Source organism: Uranotaenia lowii, chromosome 3 (genome assembly GCF_029784155.1).
Source record: "Uranotaenia lowii strain MFRU-FL chromosome 3, ASM2978415v1, whole genome shotgun sequence".
NCBI classification, from domain to species: Eukaryota; Metazoa; Arthropoda; class Insecta; order Diptera; family Culicidae; genus Uranotaenia; species Uranotaenia lowii.
Window position 1 is genome coordinate 223,909,225 of NC_073693.1, and position 14,009 is coordinate 223,923,233.

At 34.9% G+C, this 14,009-nt stretch overlaps 1 protein-coding gene across 2 annotated transcripts; it reads left to right on the forward strand.

Moving 5' to 3' along the window:
- Positions 1-4,594: 4,594 nt before the first annotated feature.
- Positions 4,595-10,639, forward strand: LOC129757238 (uncharacterized). Of its 2 annotated transcripts, XM_055754391.1 has the most exons (5): positions 4,595-4,733; positions 4,788-4,853; positions 6,899-7,268; positions 10,346-10,395; positions 10,453-10,639. In XM_055754391.1, the coding sequence occupies exons 1-4, from the start codon at positions 4,653-4,655 to the stop codon at positions 10,378-10,380; spliced, it is 552 nt and encodes a 183-aa protein (XP_055610366.1). In that variant the 5' UTR covers positions 4,595-4,652; the 3' UTR covers positions 10,381-10,395; positions 10,453-10,639. The 2 variants fall into 2 exon arrangements, with proteins under 2 accessions (XP_055610366.1, XP_055610367.1); XM_055754392.1 differs by lacking the exon at positions 10,346-10,395.
- Positions 10,640-14,009: the final 3,370 nt, after the last annotated feature.

Sequence of the window (14,009 nt, forward strand, 5' to 3'; positions counted from 1 at the left end):
CTTCATGTACAACTCTATTAACTGCATTAAAATGACTGCAGTCAATCTCAGGATCAACAAGCACTTCACCGGGAAGAGAGTAGTTTAAATTGGCATTGAATTGGCTGACTCTCGGTTTTGTTTTCCATGCAGATTGTATCCAGTTCCTTATAGGATTATCAGCTGATACGCACGTTTGATGGCAAATTCTATTTAAAATATACTTTGAAGTGATTTGCAACACTGGATGATTATTAGATGTGTGAAAATTAATAAGCATTGCATTCCCATTTTCAAAAGGGAATAACGAAAAATTCCATAAAGCTCCAAGATGTCGAACTGCATCAACCAGGTGATTCAGAAGATGTATATTAAAAACCATGTTAACTTCCCCGAAATAATTTTGAAACTTTTGAACAAATTCCGTTAATCTTTTTTGACATTGACGTAGTGTCGTCTCCGAAATAGTCAACTCCAATAATTGGAAAATACTGCTCGAAAATAACATTATCAAATCCAGGTATTCTGCAGCAAGTAAATCGTGTAGTATTGGATAAAAGCAATGGAATAACAATGTTTCCCATTCGTTGGCTTTGAATTTCTTGTGTTCTTCTATTGAACGTGTTCGTCTAGGAAAACAGCTAGGCAACCTGATATTTAAAAACCGTTCGTTGATTGTCCGCTTATGGTTTCCGACGTAATGATTTTTACCTTTATTTTCCGAGTCACCCTCCATTAACAACTGCCATAGAAGTTTTGTGACTCCCATGAGAGCCAAGTGCATATAGTCGGGCGGCATTCCTTTGACTATGTTAAAATCAGGAACGCCAGTGAAAACACTTATACCTGGTAGTGAATAAATTACACTATTAGTTAAGAAGAATGTTTTGCTTAAAAATTACTGAAGTAATACTTCGGTTTAGAATAAAACATTTCATAGAGGGGAGAAAGAGATACATACAGAAAAAGAGCAAGAGAAACCAATAACAATACCTTTGATTCCAAACTTTGGTTCCTGGCTTATAGAATCGTGCACTTGTAACATAAGTTTCCTAGTTCCTTTGTCCGTTCTTAGTGCATATTGCTGATAAGGGTAACGCACTTGCCTATTGACGATTTTACCAGGATGCAAACAATACGTACATCCATATCGACCGTTGAACTGCTTCGAACAAAAAATTTCGCATCGTGCGACCGAATCCATGCAGTTTTGAAGGAGGAATATTTTATAATTTGTTGATCCTATCATCATTCCTTCCCGTAGGCGTCGTATTTCCTTGATGAAAGGCTTGTGGAATAAAGCCGGGTTAGGTTTGCCTCTAGTAAACCACAGCGCTGCCATAATCAGATTATTTTTGCAAAACCTTAGCTTCGGTGGCAAATCGTTGATGGCCAAAAATAAAGGATAAATGGGTTTTTTATTTGTACATTTAAACGAAGAGGCTCCATCTTCATTCGCCGTGAGTGTTATACATTTTTCAGTTTCATTTGCAAAAATTGATTTAGCCAAAATCCCCTGGTTGATGTCCGAAATTTTTTCCATTCGAATCCTTTCTTTGTAAGCTTCAATTTCTGTGGCATACTTCAACACAGTTTCTCTAATTTGTTTTTCGATGGGTAAAGCAATAAAATAGTCGATTTTAGTAGAACCGCATCCTTCTACTGGACATATCATATTATCTTCAGGTACGCTGTCAAATCTGTAAAATTATAAAACGATTATAATAAAATCATTAATTTATTCTGTATAATCTCACCCATACTGGCATTCCTCACAAAAATATTGCCTTTCGGTCAAATAGGGATCGGGAAAAACACTGGCAAACGATGCATATGTTTCAGGAAACGTTTTATGATTACTTATGACGTTAAACATTTTTAGCATGTCTTCTAGACCAACCTGCGTGAGTTTATGTTTCACATAAAAATTTAGAAGCATAAACAGCACATCTATTTTTCGCACGTTATTAGAAAAATTGACAAAATCTTGAAGGTTGCAGAATGAATTCTAAAATAATATAGATCTAAGAATTTGAAATCGAAATAAGAATTTAATTGATAGTACTAATCCATCTGGAGCTGCTGCATCAACATTGCATTGAATTGTCGGCTCGCTGCGATTATCAGATGAATCGTCCGGGATAAGATTTATATTGGCAGGAAGATTAGCTTGATATTCCGAAGAAGTAGAACTTGATTGTGTGAGGATTTCAACACTTTCACGATGCTGATCAGATTCTCTATCACTCACAGACGAATCCGATGAGGTTTCATGGATTGAAATACTTGCGGATGTGTTTGAATCGGCAATCGATTCCATGTTTTCCTGATTGGAACACATGGCCCGCTCATTAGGCAATAAACACATATCATTTGATGTTTGATCGGTAGCTGGGTTGGGTGAAATGCGTTTTATATTTGCCTAAAAATGTTAATGTCACCATCAGATTATGATTTTTTTTATAGCTGTTCACTTTAACCTTCTTTGTATATTTTTTCCCACTCCATGGCTCCAATAAATAATACTGTCGAGGTCGGCGCTTTCCAGGCATAGTTGAAAATATTTAAAAAAATAAATTTCCTTGATTAAGAATGATTTTTCCAGGTTTTACTATTCTGCAGCACTATACTATTCTGTCTTCTTTCAGGAGAAACAACTCTGCAGAAATTCTGGCGAATAACTAAAAGCTATAAAATTCGGTTTATTAATCATTTCCATTACATACAGTTAGTTGTTCTTCTTACTTTTAGTCTCTCTGTTCAATCCGAAAAAAACACCAAACTGATTTCTCCTAGCTACGCCTGAATCCTACATTAGAAATTTTTTATTTAACTTCAATTATTTTGCAGATTATTTCCATAACTTACGGTAAGTTTATACAATTTGTATTAATTCTTTGAAACTTTCAGGATCTTCAGTGTTCGACCTCTGGTAACCCTATTCTACGGTGAGTAATGTTTGGTAAGTATTTGTCAACAAACTCAATCTACTGGCTGTAACTTTTTTACTTACAGGTTGCCGAAATATTCCTAACTGATCTCTTCAACTTTTTCGACAACAATATTGTTAATTTCCTTCCAAAACTCGTTCAATTCTTCCGTACTTTCTCAATATCAACTTTCTGCTTTCATAAATCTAACATGTCAGCGCCCATGCAACGATTCAATGCTACACGCTCAGACGCATACACCCATTTTATTTTACACGCTGCGAATTCCGTTTCCGAATCTAGGTAAACTTCTAGAATTACTCACTTTTGGGAAACTGGCAGAACAGTCCTGGTTTTTTTTAAATGTCATGATTTTCATAAAAACACCTCAAATAAAATCGAATGTGTAGTTAAACTATTAGAAAATCAAATAAATATATAATAAAATTGTTCAGATCATATCTAAATGGCGTTTTTATATATATATATGAACTGTAGACCAGCCTAGAAGCTGCTTACTGCTGTTCACGGATAAAAAACTCTATAAAAAATCCATCACTTTTTCCTCATGAAAATAAACAAAACGGCAATATATCCATTCATTTTCCCCTTTTTCGTTTTCAATGCTAGTACGCATAGAAGCTATTTTGAAGAGATATAACTTTGCGTTCCAACGAAAGTGCATCAACAGGAAGTTTCGCCCAATTCGATTTTATATAATAAAATGCATCTATTAAGCTTTAAGTATTCTCAACCTTCACTAAATGTAAATTTCAACGAAAACTCACCATTAATATCAGAATCACATTGACATTGAAGTAACTTTTCAATTGGTTAGTGCTTCTGATGACGACGAAATAAATGACTATAGTGCGATGAATGTGTTTTGAAATGTTACACTAAAATTTACATCGATCCAACATGTTAAAAAGTCCATCAGTTATGACGCGTTTTCTAGAATAAGGCATTTCTCCACTTGTCTGTTCGTCTGATTTCTCATGTTTACGTTTTCTCGACATATTTTGGTAGGGTAAACATAACAACAACATCACGCATGTTCAATGACCAGATAGTTACAAAATAAAATTGGCAGTGCAATTGTAGTGGGTTTTCAAACACGCTTAGGTGAGGAGAATATAAATTCATAATTTAATTGATTGTAAATTCATAACAAGTTCAAACATGAAGGTATGTTAATACTTTTAATTAAAGAAGTTTTTAAAAGAAACCATTGAACAGTGCTTATCATCAAAGATCAAAATGGCGACCAGTTGGTGTTTACATTTTTCAAAACAAAAACAAAAAGTAACCCTACCACAATCTGTCTCAGGAAATACTCTATTGAAAAAAAAAAACAGATTTCTACACCAGGGCGTGTACAGCTTCGAGTGTGTTCTTATACCAATACACGGAATCGTCCATCTTGTGACAGGCAATCGTAATCGTAGGCGAACAATTGGCTGTCAAAAAGCGCTCCGTCTCCACCCCCCACCAATGAGAAACTTTTGGAACCCCTTGCTTTCTTTTTCTCAATATGCAACCACCCGTAGCTGTAGGCACGCTGTTCTACACGTTGTGTTTTTCGCAATGTGTAAAAAAAATATTTTGTGTTTAAATTCGGGAGCGTATTTATTTTAGTGTGGTTAATTTTTCTTAATCAATCGACAAACCATCTTAATCGTGTGTCAATTTTGACATTGTGTAAGGCGCGTGTTCGCGGTTTCTGAAAGTTGTGGCGTCAATATGGGCCGAAAATCCGTTGACCGGAAAAAGCTGCTAACAGCAGCAAACAAAGAAAATTTAAAGTTTTTGGACGAAGCTGAGGTAAGTTTTAAATATTAAATTTGATTCCTTTTGTAAGATATTTTTCTTTTCTAGATGCCGACTTCGTCGGGTTCCCGCAAAATCAAGAAAGAGGGCCTAGAAAGAGCGGTTTCTGATAAGGTGAGTTTTTGTTTAATGTGCAAAATAAAATTTTCGAAAAACTACGTGACAACATAAGTCCAGCTACAATTTTGCTTTGACAGACTTTTTCGATATTTTTTATGGTTATCGATCGATTATTTTTTGTTCATCATATTCAACTGACAAATCTTTTCATACTGATCATGTGATTCTGGATGTGCTTGGGGAACAGGGTTACCAGGAAGACCCTAACTCAGTAAAATAACGCTTTTTTGCTCATTAAGTCAGTTTCCAGTCCTTTTTACAATTTGCGGTCGATTTTAGACGAAACTGAGTTTTCGAACTAAAGTGTTACTTTACTGAGTTAGGGTCTTCCTGGTAACTCTTCCCTTAAGCACATCTGAAAGCACACAGTATGAAAATAAAGCCCTATTGTTAACTGTAGGGCTTTATATGAAAAGGGTTGTAAGTTGAATATGATGGCCAAAAACAACAATATTTTTTTCATAAATAACCATGAAAAATAATTGATTTTGAAAGTTCGTAAACGCAAAACTGTAGGTGGTTTTATAATATGTCGCATAGTTCTTCAAAAATTGTATGTTGTTGTAATGTTATTTAAGTTTAGGACTTCCTGAATACTTCCAAAGTGTAAGATGTTGTTTATAACGTTAAAAACTAATCATTAAACAAGGATAATATTAACTTTTCTAGTATAGGCAATAAAGCTTCAATCGATTTTGGTGAACAAGTTTTTACCGTTACTGTTGAAAAGCGCTCGTGTGTTCTACATTGTAGTAATTCATTTATTGAAAATTTATTTTTTTACAATGAATAAGAAAGGTACTTTGATAAAAATGTGCTTTGGAAAAAATGACCTATAGAATACAGTTTGGCCAAATTTAAAGCGTTTTTCTAAATTTTCCTTTTTTTTAAGTTTCTTAAACTATGTATTTGCCGAGTCTTCTCATATTAACAAATTGAAAACGTATTAGCTGAGATGCGGTGATAATCAAATCTGACCTTTAGTTTTTAAGTTTCATGGCATTGGAACGCAATTCTGTGGAAGTATTTTTAAATATCTACTTATCTGTATTTGATAAAGAAAACAATTTCTTTTTATTACGTATAAATACATTTTATTAATCCATCGCCTGTTAATGAATAATTGCTGATCTTCATTTTAACATCAAACGGAGGCCACACTAATTTTCGTTTATCTTCTTCTCATTCATTTTTACTACAAGTAGCCTTGATATTATTTTTATCTATAAACCAATTTTCATTGAATTTTGGAACTAACTTTAACATCCGTGAGTTTTAGATTTTATCATGTTGAATGTTACAAAGAACATCTGATAAACTATTTGATTGCTAATTATTGAACTTTTCAAATCATTGACCAAAGGGATAAAATCGACATTTTCAGCGAATGAATCTTCTCTAATTTTCTTCATAATGCTCATTATCTTTATTCCACAGAGAAAACAGTTTTTGATTAGTGTAATTTATTTTGATTTACAAAATATACTAACAACCAAGAATAGTAACGTTTGTTGCCAGAGTTTTTAATCAGTAAAACGTGAATCAATTTTTACGAAAAGTATTTTCTAATCTCAGATTTTTTTTTTCGAACTGCATACTAAGTTCTTCAAAGTTCTACTTGATTAAAAAATACCTTTCCTGAAAAAGTTAGTTAAAGTTTTCCTTAACCTGAACTAATAGTTATTTGTGACCGATAGGCTACATTAAAGTGAATGAACAAAAAAAAAAAAAATAAAAAATTACTTATCATCAAAATATAATCAAATAGAAATCAGCGCGACTTTGACTATTCTGTCAGGGTTTCATCTAATTTGAGGGAATTGAATTTGATTAAAGGGATCCGTCGATTATGGCTTCCGATTTGGAATATTTTTTTTAATTCGTGCTTTTCCAAATAATTTAAAAAATTACCAATGAGGAAAAGTTTTGAATAGGTTTCAGGCAAACTGTGCATCCTAACGAAAACTTAATTTAGTTATTTTATTGTCATGCTATTCATAAATTGAATTCCGGAAGTTTTTACATTATCCTATTTTCAGAAAACCAAACGTTCTATCAAAAATCAGCCGATAAAAAAACGCGCCATTGACAATATCCTGGTGGACTGGGATGATGAACGACAAATCTTCTGGAACAAATCTTCTGGGAAACCATTGCCCAGCGTAGCAAGTGCTGAAAATGATAAAAACGATACGGGAGTCAAGCCAGTTTCTCCAATCCGTGTACGCACCACGGAAATGAACGATTATGGGGTTTTTGGAACAATGCCCTTCGAGGCCGATTCGGATTCCGAAATAATGATGGTGACCAAATCGGACAACCATCCTACTTACCCTTCAAAATCAAAAGATATTCCTCTGGAAGGAACGGAAACGCTCGACAGTCTTATTGAGGAGCCTGAAGGGCCAAGTAAGTTTTATTTTATTATAATAGTAACCAAAAAAAAAGAATTTAATTCATATGAACCCATTTTCTCTTTCGCTGTCCTATGACTTGAACTTCTGTTGTAAAAAATGGCTAATTGCAATTGTAATCGAGTATTTTCAAATCAGTTTTCATACTGCTACGTGCCAAGAAAATGTTGATCCTTACAACGCATACTGTTAAGTCCATTCTGTTTACTTCAATAGTCTTTTTCACCAGTGAAAATATCTTCATTCCGACTTCCCTTGACGTTCTCTTTCGTGCTGTTTGTGCTTCTGTCCTGGGAGCTTATGGAGCTTTCAAACTCTAACGCGATTTTCTCGAACCAGCGATGTTGGGTGATTGGCAACTTTGCAAACCAGAGACGATAAAGAATGTCATATCACAAATTAGCAATCGGCAATCCTTTCTGTTGATTGGTTCCAACACTTGGAGCATGTTTGATAGATGTCTGGTCAATATGCAGTGTCGTCAGTGAACCCGATCAGGAGAGCATATCAAAATAATAACTCAAACGTATCTCACCAAGATATTTATATCTGATTCAGTTATAATTAAGTACTCCAAATTGTCGATTTTAAGTTTCTCTAATCTGAATTATATCTTATTCTGATTGACAGTCTTGAATGGGGTTGAGCTCATTTTCAATGATAAAGATTTGTTTTTCGGATTGTCCTAAAATAAAATGATTATATCATATTTTGATATACATGCAACTTTTTCTGAAACACGGACATCGAAGTCAACGGCCCAAACCGTGCATTAATGAATTTCGCTCAACAGATCCATAAAATTGAATCCAATTTTTGGGAAACCAAAAAGTGAGCATGGTTGTAGCATATAATGTGGTTTTTTGACATTCCACTAGAAATTTTTCTCGAAGCATTCATATCTTGATAAGTTATAATTTTGATAGGATTTGTTCTGCCTAATATCAAACTATGCTATCTGAACCAGATATAATCTTGATAGGAGCATATCAAAAACTGATATAATTTAGCTATGATCGTATAGACTTTTTGATATAATTTGAGATATTTTAACATCCTACGAGTACTGAATTATAACTCATTTAGATAGAAAAAAATTAGTATCAAAATATCTCATCTTGATATAATTTTGTTTTTCCCTCCTGATCGGGTACTCTTCAATATCACATCAAAGCAATCCTTTTTGTTTCTTCTGTGGAAGTGAGCCTGCTACCCAGCAAACATTTAAGAAGGTATATTGCAGGAACAACAATATTAAAAGGTGTCCACGATGAAATTGCCACACTATGATATTGCTCTAACTTTTTAACGGTTGTGTAGAATTTAATGAGAATTTGGGTGGATTTAGTTCATAGTGCATTGTTTACATCCTGCAAGTTTTAAAGTCATGTGATCAAAACTCGCGGAAATGGAGTCGAAAGAACAGCTCGTACATGATAAAATCTTGCGCATTCATCACGAGACCAAGGATCTCTCGCATCGTTCCATCGCTAAAACGTTGGGAATAACGAATTCCACGATGTCGCGAGTGATTAAGTGGTTCGAGGCAAGGTGGATCTTCGTTCAGAATGTTTTTTTTCCCCATCCTTGTCACCAATGATTTCACTCCTCAACATAGAAATGCTGTTTTCTTTACAAACGTCGCTTTTCAGCATCGAACGATGACGCATACCTAGTTTGCTTTTCTTCCCCTCTCTAGTGATCAGTTGTTTTCTGAGTTACTATCGGTAACCATTTATCAATCATCATTCGCTCTCGATGAAAACATTGCGCGAAGACGGCGTCGTATCATTCGGCGCCTTCTCGACTCGCTGACGATCATGCTTCGCCACGAATGCTTCGTGAAGCAAAATGATTCAATTCTAGGAACATAAGACGTGCCCAAAAACTAAATCTAGGCCTACATTGGCTTATTTTCCGCTCAAGTTGTGTCAATTGTATGGGTCTTAGTCGTTATCTCGGGAATTGTCCTCCTAGTAGCATTCTTCCTTAAGGGTCTGAGTCTGGGCATGAATCAACAACATCGTCATCAACTTGCGCCGAATCAACTCACTTACGAATTGATTCTGTTGCGAAGTGAATGATTGCTGGAGTAAACAATGACTGAAAATCTGGAGGAGAAAATCAACAAGGAACCCTAGGCAACAGAAACAGAACGAAAAATCATCGTACATAGTTCACTAAGACGGTGTTCTTCTGTTGTATGTTTTAATCCGTTCGCTAGTAAATTCTGAACAGTGTCGTTACTGTGGTTGCATCGGTAACGATTTGAAATTTTGAAGTAAACGAAGCGATTATCAGTAACCCTGGTTCGAGGAACCATTGACCACCGATCAGAAGCTCAGAAGTGAATAAAAAAGTATTCCGTACAACACCAAAAATCACAACCGCGTAGTTGAGGCTTTCAACCGAAAGCCGAACACCTCCGTTCGGGATGTGGCTTAGAAGCTGAACCTAAGCCGAAGTTTTGTCCAGAAGTTCAAAAAAAGTTGGGGTTCGAACGTTCAAGGTACAAAAGGCCTCTAATGGCGACGAGAAGCAGAGCAAGTCCACCAAAACCCGTGCCAGGAAGTTGTACCTCAACATGCTGACGAAAGTTGAATGCTGCATCATAAACGACGAAACTTATGTGAAGGCCAACTTCAAACAGATCCCCGGCAACCTGTTTTTCATGGCCAAGGATACGTTCAGCGTTCCGTGGCATCCCAAGCAACCAAAAGTCGCGTTCTTACTTAAAGATGAAACTCCGAAGTTCACATTTGGCTGAAAAAATGTTTTAAGGGAGCTTTAGGTGACTTAAGTCACGTAAAAGTTACACAGGAACTTCCATCGCCTTTTAAAAGGTTAAAATAACGATAACGGAACTTCTAAACTCCTTTAATGCAACTTCTTTTGAGAAGGTCGGTTGCGTTCGCTAAGCACTTTCTAAGATACTTATGGGTGTTGGAAGGAACTTATTTGGGAATTCTATAACACTTCTAGGTGTTTTAAGGAATTTATTTGGGAATCCTAAGCGACATGTCAAATATGTCTGTCAATTTTATGTCATGGTATTTGTTTTGTTTTTTTCAGTACTTATATTTACAATCGAATTCAATGCAAAATAAAAAAAAATGTCTAAGGTAAAAGCAAACATGCAAAAGAATTTTGCGGATTTTTAACAGTTTTTATATTTTCAGAGCCTTCCGTCATCCACCACTGCGATTAAGGAGCATGCTACCGGCGATTTAGAAATGCATTTTGGCACAGCTTAAGAAAACCCTTGGGAAACCAAATAGCCATGAATTCCTCTCATTTTGGAAAACTTAGGATTTGTGCTGGAGGACTAGGCCGCGGCCGTAGGTAATAGTGTGTGAAATAATTTCTAAAGAGTGATTTATTTGAATAAATTTTTAAATGAAATATTTGTAATAACATATTTATTTGGTGAACTGAAAGTCCTTGAAAAAAGAAATGTTTCTACTCTCAATCAAACCAATCGATCATCGCTCATACGCAGCTTCAAATAAAATTAGTTCAAACACTGGTTCAAATACTAATTTTTACAGTGGCAATGAGCTATTGCAGGATTGGTCGAGAGGCTGGTGAGTTTCATTGCAACATAGAGAGCAGCGGTTCCATTTTCGAAGCGTAATTAGTAGCTTTTGTAATCATACTACAACTATGTAATCAATATTGAAATCAATGAGATATAATTTGATAGACGGCAATCTTGCAATCTGTCATCTGGTTGTCAGAGAAATCTGTCAATCGGATTTTTTTTCGGCGCGTAGAAGTTTTTTGACATTCTCTTAGAGGCTGAATAGCATTCTCTACAGCCTTCTAAACGAACTTCAAAGTAGCTTTAAGAACTTAAATTTTGGGCTGATTAGCATTTTCTTCAGACAGAAACGAGAGCTGATTAAGCTTCTATGGAACCTTTTTAAGGGGATTCTGGTTGCTTGGGATGTCCGCGCTCAGAAGATGTCCAAATTTGCGAATAAATTCCTGGTTTGGTAAGCCATCTGCACGTGCGGGAAGCGGAGTGCACCTTTCGTGACCCAGGACTTGTTGGAGACATACAGTACCGTTCATAATTGTATAGAAATTGGAAGCAAGCGCACTGTCACTTCGACTTTGAACTTCCATAACTTTTTACTCTGATGATATTTTTTGATGAATTTTTTTGCGTTAGATAGATCAACTATCACACTATTATAACACAAAATTTGAGCTTTCTGGAGTTTGTGTCGTCTGAGAAACAGTAATTCTACGAAAATCGGACTTTTTGGACTTTTCTCATTCAAACTGCAATATCTCTGAAACTTCGCAACATTTTCTACTGAAATTTCGCATAGTGATTGTTGAAATATAAAGCTAGCATGTCTGAAGTTTTCGAAAAGTTCTATCGATGAGATCAAAAGTTACGCGAAGTGCAATATTTCAGGCATGAACCTTGAAATGCGATTTCTATAGAATTTTGGACGATTGTTTCAATAGGAAAATCATATTCTCTGTTTAACAACCAGTAAATCTATTTCAACCGAAAAATCACAACAATATCGCGAGATTCTGATTTCAAAACACAAATGGACCATTTATTCCATTTTTTTCTTTTCTTCATTGCTTTTGCCAGACATTTTTTGTCTGATTGGTGGAGGAAACGATATTGTTCTCATGAATCGTCCAAAATTCTATAGAAATCTCATTTCAAGGTTCATGCCTGAAACATTGCACCTAGCGTAACTTTTGATCTCATCTATAGAACTTTTCGAAAACTTCAGACATGCTAGCTTCATATTTCAACAACCACTCTGCGAAATTTCAATAAAAAATGTAGCGTAGTTTCAGAAATATTGCAGTTTGAATGAGAAAAGTCCAAAAAGTCCGATTTTCGTAGAATTACAGTTTCTCAGGCCACACAAACTCCAGAAAGCTCAAATTTTGTGATATAATAGTGTGATAGCTAATCTACCTAACGCAAAAAAATTCATCTAAAAATATCATCAGAGTAAAAAGTTATGGAAGTTCAAAGTCGAAGTGACAGTGCGCTTGCTTCCAATTTCTATACAATTATGAACGGTACTGTATATACGAATTGACTTAACAGCCCCAAGTATCATTAAAAGTTTTATAGTTGGCTACTAGACAAAGTTTTGGGTTTCATAAGGGGTTGAGGAGTCTAATAAAAGTACCAGTGTCACTTGGGGCTATCTGATTCAACTTTTTTGGGCAAAGCTTGTCGTAAATGTATGATAGAAAATTACTCAATACCAACGTGTTTACTGTGGTTTTTGTAAAATGTCTTAACAGTCGATTTGGATTATCATTTCTTTTACGATTTCATGTTAGTTGGGTAATTAGTTTTTGTGGAAATTTATACTTTTTTTAAAGGAAGTTTTCTGCTGAACAACTATGTCGGAGACCGTAACTTCATATTTTATTAGGCATTATTAGGCGAAAATTAATATCTGTTGAATATGGGTATGTTTCTTGTCGTTGAAAAACAATCAATTCAATTGACATCACCTCGCTGGTGCCTAGCAAAGTATTGCTTGAAAAGAAGTCAAGTAATACCAAACCGAAATGTTAAATTTAACTCTTGTAAATGTTACTTAAAAGTTCTACCGAAAATCGTGGATGAGTTTTGAACCTAAACGAAGCTGTTGAGACTCCAGGGATTGAGAAAACCTGCAACGGTACAGGCGTAAATATTGGTTAAAGGTATACCAGTTTTAGCACAATTTTAAATTTTGGAATCCGCTAAAACACGCGCTCCCCATCGGTGTGAGAGCCAATTTAAAACGGATAAACTATCATTGTAGACACTCAACAATTGAGAATAGAAATAATATTAATTTGAAAGCCTGGACGGTCAATTTTAACATGAGTATGAATAGAATGTTTCTTTATGAAAATAAGTCGCGGTTCATCTTTTCAAATTCATAAAATAAATTGAAACCAATCTGAAAGGCTTAGTTGGTACCTACATATAAACCAGCAGACTGTTTATGTGATTATTTTAATTTTTGTATGTTATGCTATAATCTGAATTAAGAGATTGCGTTATTTTGGTCGAATTGATTATGAAGCTAAACAAATTCGTCTCTGAAAATAATCTTAAAGAATTCGGCTTTCAATTATTAAGATGAATATTTGTAACAAATATTAATACCCATATATGTTCAATAGATCTTTTATCTGAAAACTTTGTTCATTGAAGATGTGCGACGCAGAAGAACTTTCATTCTTTCTAACAGTTAAAACTACATTGCCAAATCCGCTTGTATCATTCAAATGATTATTCACTTGTATTAATATTATTCATCAACCGATTACCACGCCCAGAAAGTTCCGATAAAATGATAACAGTTTGAAATTCAATAAATATCGAATGTAAATTGTTTCTAGGGAAACGGTGCTTTCATTAATAACCGTCAATTACAATTTCCGATGCGTTTATATATGTTTTAAAAGCAGCTATTATTTTCTACCTGGTAAAGATTTGAACGATCATCATGCAGTCTAAAGCGCTACTCAATGTCACGTTTATCGTCTCATGGGTAATGCTAATGATATTCGATGACTTACTACTGTGACGATCGATTTAACAAAACTTTTCAGTGAGGCGTCGGAAACGCTTTTTCAATGTTTGTATAGTTTTCAATAGCTTCTTACATACATAAGTATAAGGTAGTTTTAAGATAATTTTACCAACATCTTACATGCATCAGACCAGCAATTTAGTGACAAGGTG